This window comes from Solanum stenotomum, chromosome 11 (genome assembly GCF_019186545.1).
Source record: "Solanum stenotomum isolate F172 chromosome 11, ASM1918654v1, whole genome shotgun sequence".
Taxonomy (NCBI): Eukaryota; Viridiplantae; Streptophyta; class Magnoliopsida; order Solanales; family Solanaceae; genus Solanum; species Solanum stenotomum.
The window spans coordinates 46,097,420-46,108,485 of NC_064292.1; the positions used below are offsets into that span (position 1 = coordinate 46,097,420).

General features: G+C 33.8%; 1 protein-coding gene across 1 annotated transcript; it reads left to right on the top strand.

Annotated features, from left to right (window-relative positions):
- The first annotated feature begins 232 nt into the window (after positions 1 to 232).
- On the top strand, positions 233 to 1,840 carry LOC125845983 (probable WRKY transcription factor 27). The gene is made up of 3 exons (XM_049525457.1): positions 233 to 1,047; positions 1,124 to 1,237; positions 1,390 to 1,840. The coding sequence occupies exons 1-3, from the start codon at positions 233 to 235 to the stop codon at positions 1,838 to 1,840; spliced, it is 1,380 nt and encodes a 459-aa protein (XP_049381414.1).
- The last annotated feature ends 9,226 nt before the right edge of the window (positions 1,841 to 11,066 follow it).

The following is an 11,066-nucleotide window of genomic DNA, read 5'->3' on the forward strand; positions in this document are numbered from 1 at the left end:
TTGGTTCACCTTTCGTCATCTTAGTCTTTGATTTTTAACTTTCTACCCACTAAAAAAAATTCAGTTATTTCCTTCATAAATCAGCCCCCCTTTCTATCTTTTTCCTCACTCCTCTCTTACAGAAAATATCCTTAGTTTTTTAATAAATACATTTTTAAATTCTTAAGGATTATCTTGCCCATATCCCATTTTTCTGCAGTTAACTAGATATAATTATATATAGAGATTTAAAATGGAGGATAATGATTGGGATTTAAGCGTTGTAGTAAGAAGTTGTAATATTAATAAGCCTAACGATGTTACAGTTCCTAACTCAGGCTTTGTGACTTCTGAAAATGATGATTGGAATGCTTTTGACAAAAAATTTGTTGCTGACATGCCTAATTTTAATGACTTATCTGAGATTTTCTCTATAGATTTTTCAGTTGCTCACCAGAAAAAATCAAATGACCAGGTCATAATCACAGACCAAAATTCTAACCAAGAGATGTACTTACATCCCATTCAATCAAATCAATTTAGTCAACAAATCATTCTTCCTCCATTACCAACAATGATAATGTGTGTGTCAACAACGACTACAACACCACATGAGTCGATTTATCTACAACAACTTGAAAAATCAGATGACCAGGTTATAATTATGAATCAAAATGATAATTTGTACTTAGATCCCATTAAACCAACACAATTTAGTCAACAAATCTTTCTTCCTACGTTACCAACAACGATAACGTGTATGCCAACAAAAACTACAACACCACAAGAACTGATTGATCCACAACAACAATTTGAAAAATTAGATGATCAGGTCATAATCATGGACCAAAACAAAAACCAAGAAATGTACTACAATCCCATTCAACCAACTCAATTTTGCCAACAAACTTTTCTTCCTCCATTGCCAACAATGATAACGTGTGTGCCAACAACTACTACAACACCACAAGAATCGATAGATCTACAACAACAACTTGTGATACAGGATCAGGTTTATCCTAATTTCACTATGCACATGCCGACTCCTCTGATCAAAACTTTTAAAAGGTAACCATTTCCTCTGTTAAATTTTAAGTGTGCGTGTTTAGAGTTTAATTTTTTAATACTTTTGATTTGAAATTAGAAAAAACCAATCAACAAGAGTTGTCTATGAAGTGTTGCAAGAGGAACTCACAGATGATAAATGGGCATGGCATAAGTATGGTCAGAAGTCAATCAAACGTTCTCCATTCCCGAGGTTTGCTCTCTTTATCATTTTTTCATATCGTAGAAAATGTTGTTCAGTTCTCAATTTTCGTGATAAAAAATAGTAAAAACTATTAATGGTAAATGTAGACAAATGTAATATTTGACCAGTATTAATTATATTTTGTGTGTATGATATATCAGGAACTACTTTAAATGTAGTACATTAGGATCATGCAAAGCTACAAAAATAATTGAGAAAAGCCCAAAGGATGAGAACTATTTTTTGGTGTCCTATTCTGTTGAACACGACCATAATCCTCCTACATATCGTACATCTCTTGCTTTATACAACAATAGTTCCAAACGCAAACTTCCAAAAAGTATAAATATTGTGCCCAAAGCGTTAAACTTGAATGCATCACCATCCTCGTCCAAGCGTGCTAAGCGTTTCAAAGTTGACGCATCTTCAATTAGTCCATTTGCACCTACACTTGAAATTGAGAGAAATAATGAAATGGTTGATGTTTTCGTGGAGAACAAAGACGATATTGAAGAGGAGGAGAACATGTATGACAATATTTTCATGGATTTTGAAGAACTCCATGAATTACTACTTCCATCTAATGGGAATGAAATAGACAAGAGGAATTGATCTTTTTTCTCCCTATCCACCAACTCTATTATGAGCACCTTTTGTCTTCTAGTCATGTTTCTTTTTTAGTTACAAGTGGGGTCAAAGGAAAATTTTAGATTTATAGTTTGTTATGTTTAACCATATCACAGAAAATGATGCTTCTCTAGATAGCTAGATATGAATTATTTTCAGCTTCATTATCTTTTGTTGTTATTTAATATGATAATTTTGCCCCTCTTGTAAGTTGTTCTTGTATTTTCTCAAATAGTTCTTTCTTTTAAGAAAAGTCACCAGTCTCAAACTCTCAATTTATACATTAAATTGTACAATTAGAAGCTATATATATATATTGTGTAGATGAGATCAAGAGTGATCTTGACATCACACAACATTATCAAAGACGTTATAATTTATTTTTAAAAAAAAAACAAGANTCACTAGATATGTGTTATTTTTCATCACCAACATATATCAGTTAATTCTATTCATCTAAATTTAGACAGATGAAAAAAAATTACCTAATATCTTTGTCCACTAAAATTTAAGCGTGGGACTAAATGATTCCCACTGTATTAAATCACTGGGCCACAAGCCCACAACCCAGTCCTTCAAATGTTTTTAATAGTATATGTTAATAATAAAACAAATTATAACTCAGACATTGTTTTTGTTTTACAAGCATGAAAATATAATTATAATTTCGTACTTTATTATGAAATACTACATAACATATAGTGTCAAAGAACATATAGTGATTTGTGGGGACCAACCCTTATGGCATCACCTCAAGGAATAAAATACATGTTACGATTGCGCTAAAATACATTACAAGTTACAACATGGCAGAGCTAGGATTTGTATTAAGGGCTTCCAAATTATAAAGATAGAACACACAACCTCAAACAATTTTTGTAACCCCTTAACCATTACTCTAAACCTTCAACTTGTATTACGAGGTGTTAGTACTTGTATATATATATATTTATTAAACCAAATTTTGACGTACATATACAATGTAATTTTCCAACGAAGGAAGTCACTTGAAATCCCTTTCCCTAGAGTAGCTCCGCCCCAATTTATAACATGTATTGTTGCTTCATCAAAGTTATTAACATCTTCTTATGTGATGTGGTAATGTTCCACCAAATATCTTTCTTAGAAAAAATATTGACTATAATTATTGGCCCCACTTTGACATTCTTGTAAAGTCAAGGGGAATAAAATTTAGAGTTGTCAAAAAGGGCCGGTCCAGCCCCACCCAGCCCAAGCCTCACGGACCAAGGAATTTGATGGGCTAGGGCGAACTGGCCCTTCATTTAGAAGAGCCTAAGAATGCACTACCCAACCTAACCGTAGAAGGGCTGAGGGATGGGGTGGGCTAACCCTTTTTTTTCTTTTCAAACTTAAAATTCTATAACATCAAGAAAATGAGAAGATTTTCAAATCAAAATAATGGTGTTGTTTCAATAAAACTAGCAAAAAAATCTAGTGTTATTAGCATGGATCTACGATACTAGATACACGAGATATATGTATCTGGTGTGATGCATTACAGATACGCGAGTGAGATAAGAGAGTGACGAGTGAGATGAGAGGAAGGCGAGGGCATTGGATTTGTCTATGTATCCTAGATACATGTGAATCCACTTGAATAGAGTGTATCTAGAATAAATTAAACTAATTTTGAGTCCATGTATCCTGAGATACATGTATCTGGATGTACCAAAATTTAATAAGATTCGTAATATTACAACATAACATGCATTTAAGTAATTAGCTCATATACTAGTGAGATTGTTGTAAATTACCCTTAAATAAATAGTTTTGGCCCATGAGGCGACTCCGACCCGGCCCTAATCAAGACTCCAGGGCCAAGGGCTTAAAAGCCCTAGTTTTAAATTGGCTTGAAAAATCCTATTTCAACCCTACCCAATAATAAGTTGGGTTTGGCCGACCCCATGTACTAAGCCCATTTTGACGGCTCTAATAAAATTATGTAAATTTTCTTTTCTTAGGGACCTTTTTTCTACTATTAAAGATTTTTTTTAATTGAAAGGATTAAACTTTTAGACTCTTTGACAAAAGGGTACAAGAGATTATCCTCACCATGAAATGGGAAAGAACATTAAATATTCATTAAATGTTAATTGAATATGGATGTGTCGGAGTGGGTGGATACCTCTCTAAGTTCCCTATATAATAAGCCAAATCTGGTTCGTTTTTCTTCATCTCAGTCTTTCATTTTCAAGCTTCTACCCACTAAAAAAAATTCAGTTATTTCCTTCACAAATCAGCCTCCTTTATTATCTTTTTCCTCAATTTTCTCTCACAGAAAATATTATTAGTTTTTTTAATAAACACATTAATAAATTCTTAATGATTTTCTTGCCCCTATCTCATTTTTTTTGCAGTTAACTAGATCTAAAATGGAGGATAATAATTGGGATTTAAGTGTTGTGGTAAGAAGTTGTAATAGTAATGAACCTAACAATGTTACAGCTCCTAACTTAGGCTTGGTGTCTTTTGAAAATGATGATTGGAATACTTTTGATGATTTTTTTTCTACTGACATGCCTAATTTTAATGACTTATCAGATATTTTCTCTATAGATTTTTCAGTTGCTCACCAAGAAAAAAAAGATGATCAGGTCATAATCATGGACCAAAATAATAATCAAGACACATACTCACATCCCATTCAACCAACTCAAACTAGTCAACAAATCATTCTTCCTCCATTACCAACAACAATAACATGTGTGCCAACAACAACTACGACACCACAAGAATTGATTGATCGTCAACAACTTGAAAATTTTGATGACCAGGTCATAATTATGGACCAGTACTTACATCCCATTCAACAAACTCAGTTTGGCCAACAAATCTTTCTTCCTTCATTACCAACAACGGTAACTTGTATGTCAACAACAACTACAACACCACAAGAATTGATCGATCTACAACAACAACCTAAAAAATTAGATGATCAGGTCATAATCATGGATCAAAATAATAACCAGGAGATGTACTTATATCCCATTCAAACAACACAATTTGGCCAACAATTTTTTCTTCCTCCATCACCAACAATGACAACTTGTGTGGCAACATCATCTACAACATCACAAAAATCAATTGATCTACAACAACAATTTGTGATGCAGGATCAAGTTTATCCTAATTTAAGTATGCCCAGAAAGACTCTTCTGATTGAAACTTGTAAAAGGTAACTACTTCCTCTGTTAAATTTTAAGTGTATGTGTTCAGAGTTTTTATTTTAATACTTTTAATTTGAAATCAGAAAAAATCAGTCAACAAGAGTTATCTATGAAGTGTTGCAAGAGGAATTCACAAATGATAAATGGGCATGGCGTAAGTGTGGTCAGAAGTCAATCAAAGGTTCTCCATTTCCGAGGTTTGCTTTCTTGATCATTCTATCATGCCGTAGAAAATGTTGTTAGTTCTCAATTTTCATGCTAAAAACTAGTAAAAAATATTAATGGTAAATATAGACAAGTGTAATATTTGATCAATACTAATTATATTTTGTGTATATGATATATCAGGAACTACTTTAAGTGTAGTACATCAAGATCCTGCCAAGCAAAGAAAATAATTGAGAAAAGCCCAAAGAATGAGAACTATTTATTTGTGTCCTATTCTGGTCAACACAACCATGATCCTCCTACATATCGCAGATCTCTTGCTTTTTTTAACAATAGTTCCAAAAATAAACTTCCAAAAAGCATAAATATTGTGCCCAAAGTGTTAAACTTGAATGCATCATCGTCCTCGTCCAAGCGTGCTAAGCGTTTCAAAGTTGATGCCTCCTCAATTAGTCAAACTGCAGCTACACTTGAAATTGAGAGAAATAATAAAACGGTTGATGTTGTCACGGAGAACAAAGACGATGGTGGAGAGGAGGAGAACGCGTATGACAATTTTTTCATGGGGTTTGAAGAATTTCAAGAAGTTACTGCTTCCATCTTATGGGAATGAAATGAACAAGAGGAATTGATCTTTTTTCTCCTCTCCAACAACTCTATTATGTGCACCTTTTGTCTTCTAGTCATGTTTCTTTTTTAGTTATAAGTGGGGTCAAAATTTTAGATTTATAGTTTCTTATGTTTAACCATGTCATAGAAATATGGTGCTTCTCTAGGTAGCTAGATATGAATCATTTCCAGTTTCGTCATTTTTGTTATTTTTTAATATGAAAATTTGATCCCTCTTGAAAGTTGTTGTTTTATTTTCTCAAATAGTTCTTTCTTTAAGAAAACTCACTGGTCTCAAACTCTCAGTTTATACATTAAATTGTATGAAGTATTAGAATATCACAATTCAATTTCAGAAGATATATATATATATACATATATATATATATATATGAGTGTTATCGATGCATGCATTAGCCATTTCGAAGGAATTTTCACACTAAAAAATCAATTGTATGTTCTTGTCGATTACTATTAATTTAAAAAATAAAATAAGTAATTTGTTTTAGTACTCTGTTAAATTATTTTTTGATGGTATAAATTTCTTCTCTATATCATCAATGGTTTATAAATATCTCAACAACCATTTTGATTTTCTTATTTCTGGTTCTTTTTCTTTTGCTTAAGGACACTTTTATAGTCATATTATCTTTGAGCAAGAAACATGTGTCAATTATGTAATTATAATAAGTATAGGGATTTACGAAATCCTTGTGATCTTTAATGTTGCTAGAAGTAGCATTAAATGCAATCTCTACATATAAACTGTTACAAATATTAATTATTAATCTAAAAGTTTTGCATAATTAATGAAGTAATACATTATTTCAATATTGAACATTGTACTACTCTAGTTCATTTTACTTGTCATATTTATTTTTCACCTCTTAAAAAAGATTAACTAAAAGGTTACTTAACTAAATTATTATTATATAATCTTGATGTATTAATCTATCTATTAATTATTCAAAATATTATCAAAATTTTTTTGCAGTCGAGAGATTTCCTAATGAGGAGGACTTGCGTCTGATCAAATTTTTACCAATTGAAAAAGATTAATTGAAAGGTTACTTAACTAAATTATTATTATATAATGTGTTATAATCTAAGCCATCTTTGTTCATACAGGGCATATGATCTGATCAAATTTGGAAAGAGTACCAAAACTTGGAAGGAGATATTGTTATATTCTTCATTATCTGCAGTAGTAACCCACGAAATGATTTCTCAAGAGAAAAAAGAGAACATGAAGTCTAATTTGGTTTTCTTACAATAGCAGTTTTATCCACGCACAATCTGGAGAGTAGTTGACTGACATATTACTTAATTTTGAAATAAAAGAACTCGGAGAACATTAAAGTGTGTAACAAACATGAACTCCACTTGGAACTTGAAGTCTACCGCAATATTTTAGTAGAAAGAGAAAGAGACTATGTATTGGAATTCTTACCTCCTTAATTCTATAAAGGAACACGTAATTACTACTTGTTCCTCACTATTTGAAGTTAACAGTAAACATAATAACTCGTTCAAAACTTCGTATTATTTATAGCACCTTCAAATAACACAACAATTATACAATTAAGTAACCTAAGGAATTATAACTCTAATCCCTAGCTACCCAAGACAAAAAACCCCAGGTTTAGGTCTTCTATCGTTCTTCATGTTCCTCAAACTTGTTAAACGAAACCTACTCACAAACACTTGATTGTATTCAAAAACTCTTGACTACAATCGTACAATATTTCTCTCAATTCACAGCACTCCCCAAGTAAATATCAAAACTCTCACAAAACTCTTGATCGTGTTTTGATTTTTCTCTCATTGTAAGTGCGCAAGTTTCTCCAAAGAAACTATTGTCCTATTTACAGATCACGTTTCCTCAAAGCCTTGTTCAACTCGAACTTGTCTTCACCACCTTAAATGCCTTGTTCAACTCAAACTTGATTTGGACTCCTATTTGCACTCGACTTCTTTCAGAAAAACTTACGCGTGGTAGTTTTCCTACTTTATGTAGTTTTCCTTAATTGATTAAGAAAACTTCCTTAACCCTGAACTCCTCCTTCTATACGTTTTGGATAAAACACTTTGGCACGACCTGTCAAGATCACTGTCACAAAGTTCGGAAACAACAATCGAAGCCAAAACCCTGTGCAACTGCTTGGCTCCCAGGTAGGCAATGTTTTATTAATTGAGTAGTTATAAATCTGTGCTCAGTGCGTAATATAAAGTAAATCAATGGTAGGATTTATGTGTAGGACTTCGTGCACCGAATAAGAGATAATTAAATCCTAGGAAGAATCCTTAGATGATGAACTAGGGCTAAGTGATGGTTGTGATTTCATGATTGTGTGATATATGTTTGTTCTTGCTTTATTGTAATACGTGTATATATGCAAATGTTGCATTATTGATCACACTAGTTGTAAAGGAAATAGATGAAAGATGAATGCCATGAATCATGATTTGATTGTATGATTTGAGAATATACTTGTGAATGTGATTGTGGCTTGTTGAATGGATCGGGTGTCGCGTTCTGACACAGTTACTTGGATCGGCTGCCATGTTCTGGCATAAATGGATCGGTTGCCACGTTCCAACATATACATTGTATCGGGTACCACGTTCTGGTATGCTAACAGTTTGGGTTCCATGAGAGGACCAATGACTTGTTATAATTGTATACTTGAGATTGTGAAGTTGTACATTGTTCGTAAATGATATTTGATATTGTTTTCCCCAAAATTATTAAATGATTATGATGACCTATATCGGATTGTTCTACTATGTTGGGTAAACCAATTAAGTAACAATAAGCCCAACTGAAATGCGATGCAGTATGTAGAAAGGGTTAAAGGGTCGTAATATTTGAGAGAAAGGGTTGTCCGTGTGTTGTGAGGGTGAGAAGTAGGGGTATTGTACGAGATGGAAATACTTAGGTAGATCTCATCGTAGGGGAAAGGGATTAGTGGTTAGTAGCGGGAAGCCTTAATCTAATGTGTCATGTGGCAAGGATTGGGTAAGATTGATAAGGAGAAAGTTAGAGCATGTCGTGTGGTTAGTCGAAATGCTTGTAGTTGTATTCATGGACTCTTCTAAGCGATAGAATGGTTAGACTATGATCAAGAAACTAGTAAGTAGGTTGACTGAGATGGTGGTTAGCAGTAAGGGTACTCGTAAAATTCTGAGGTATTCGAGAGAGGGGGTAAATGTGGAGAAGCAAGTGGTTATTTGTACGTTCTTGCTAGTTGATTTCTTATGTTATGCGGTGGGCGTCAGGTTGACCGATGATGCCTATCAATGTGTGTGGTTTTGTACTGATACTACTTTTTATATGCCTTTTTGGCATAGTCTGGATGCAGGTTAGTGATTTTTCATTAGATGAAGATGAAGAAATTCTCCAGCAGCTTCTATATTTCCTTTTGCATGGTGGGAGTTGTGTCTTTTATTTATTATGTCCTGTTTGTACTCTTAGTAGCTCTTGTACCTGTTTAGACTAGATCCTTGGGAATGTTAATTACTTTATAAGTCTTAACTCTGAGTCGTTTTTTAGAGCTCTTGTTTATAAAAATAGTAAATGAAATTTCTTTATTCTTCCATTTCCTTAATTTTTTTGCATGATTTTAATTGTTGGGATATGAGGGTTCTTATCACGCCCCAAGCTACCCCCGAGACACGGACACGGGACTAGGATCACAAGTGATCCCAAGCTAACCCTGCTGGCATGGTCATGAGCATACTAAAGATAATAAACTGATGCGGAAGCTAAATCATAAATAAAATGAAGAGATTGGGAATACCCATATACTATAACTAAGATAAATGAAAACTGATGAGTTTAATACAAAGAAGTTATTAACTCAATACTAAGTTGAATCTAGCTATGTCTGAATTAAGCCTCTAAAGTGACTAGAAATGTTGGGACATGCCCCAACTAGATCTAGCAAAACTGAAACTAAAGACTAAAAGCAGTAAGGATAAACATGTCACTAGTCTTCGAAGAATGAGGACTCACCACTGATGTTGCTGAACTGAAGATCGGGAATCGATCTAAGCGTGATCTGGATTCTGAGAACCTGAACCTACATCACGAGAAGATGTAGCGCACGTATGCGTCAGTACTTGAAAGGTACTGAGCATGTAGGATAGAATAAAGCTGAAATAACATATAACTAAACAAAGCAATAAAGCAATGAAATCATCTGAACATGATATAGATACTGAAATACTGAATACTGAGCTAACTGATGCAATGACCAAATTTATAACATGCTGAGACTGAATACTGACTGTACTGAAATATGGTCAATGCAATAGAGTCTGACTGAACTGTGAGAGCTACTAATAACCGACATAAAACCACATGAGCTAAATGTGGTGTCTGATGTATACGCCCCATCAAGAGGACCCAATATACCCTGCCAGAGGTATAGAGGCATGCTGGCGTGATCACTAAACTGATGTTGCCCACAGAGGGGACTTACACCTACGTGGCTCGTAGTTGACGGGACTATATGGGTACGCTGAACCCTAGTCCAACTCGGTATTATGCTACTCCCAATAAATTAAGTGGTTAACTGGTTATGACTGAATTTCTGTAAATACTGGATAGCTCAAAACTGAACATGCAAACTGAGAATGCAACAATTAATCTGATAATGATGCATTCATAAACTGAGGCATGTAAAACTGAGTACTGAAATATCTGACCTAGCATGTGTAATTCAAGAACTAAAGAAATACATAACTAGGGTTCTGAAATTCATGCGATAAACTGAGCAATAACATGATAATCTGATTTGAAACAGCTAAATAACTAATTCATGATGATCTGTTGAAATTCTAGAAACCCTAGGTCTGTTCATAATCATGGAATCAAGAATCTGACTGAATTTTAGGGACCTAATGGGCGAAAGGAACCCACTAGTGTAATCCCATATACCTGGTGACGAATTCCATGGAGAAATCTTTCGATTTCGGGGTTGGAACTGAAGAAACCTCGCTGCGTTCTTGAACTAGGGTTCTTGACCTTTTTCTCCTCTCTTGCTTCTAATTTTCTAAGTTTGATTAATGATTTTGACTAAGGTAAGTTCTAGTTATGTTTCTAGGCTTAAACTGATTAAAACCTCATGATTTAGGGTCTAAACGACGTATCTTAGGGGTTAAATGAAATAGGAAAAGACCAAAAGACCCCTGAATTAACTGCTGTCAGAGTGACTGTCACACCCCAAATCCAGATGTGATGG

What these genes read in the sequence shown, in the direction of transcription:
- LOC125845983 (XM_049525457.1), top strand. Translation starts at nt 233, where the DNA reads ATGGAGGATAATGATTGGGATTTAAGCGTTGTAGTAAGAAGTTGTAAT. An exon ending in CTGATCAAAACTTTTAAAAG is followed by an intron (nt 1,048 to 1,123) that starts GTAACCATTTCC and finishes ATTTGAAATTAG; the next exon opens with AAAAAACCAATCAACAAGAG. An exon ending in AAACGTTCTCCATTCCCGAG is followed by an intron (nt 1,238 to 1,389) that starts GTTTGCTCTCTT and finishes ATGATATATCAG; the next exon opens with GAACTACTTTAAATGTAGTA.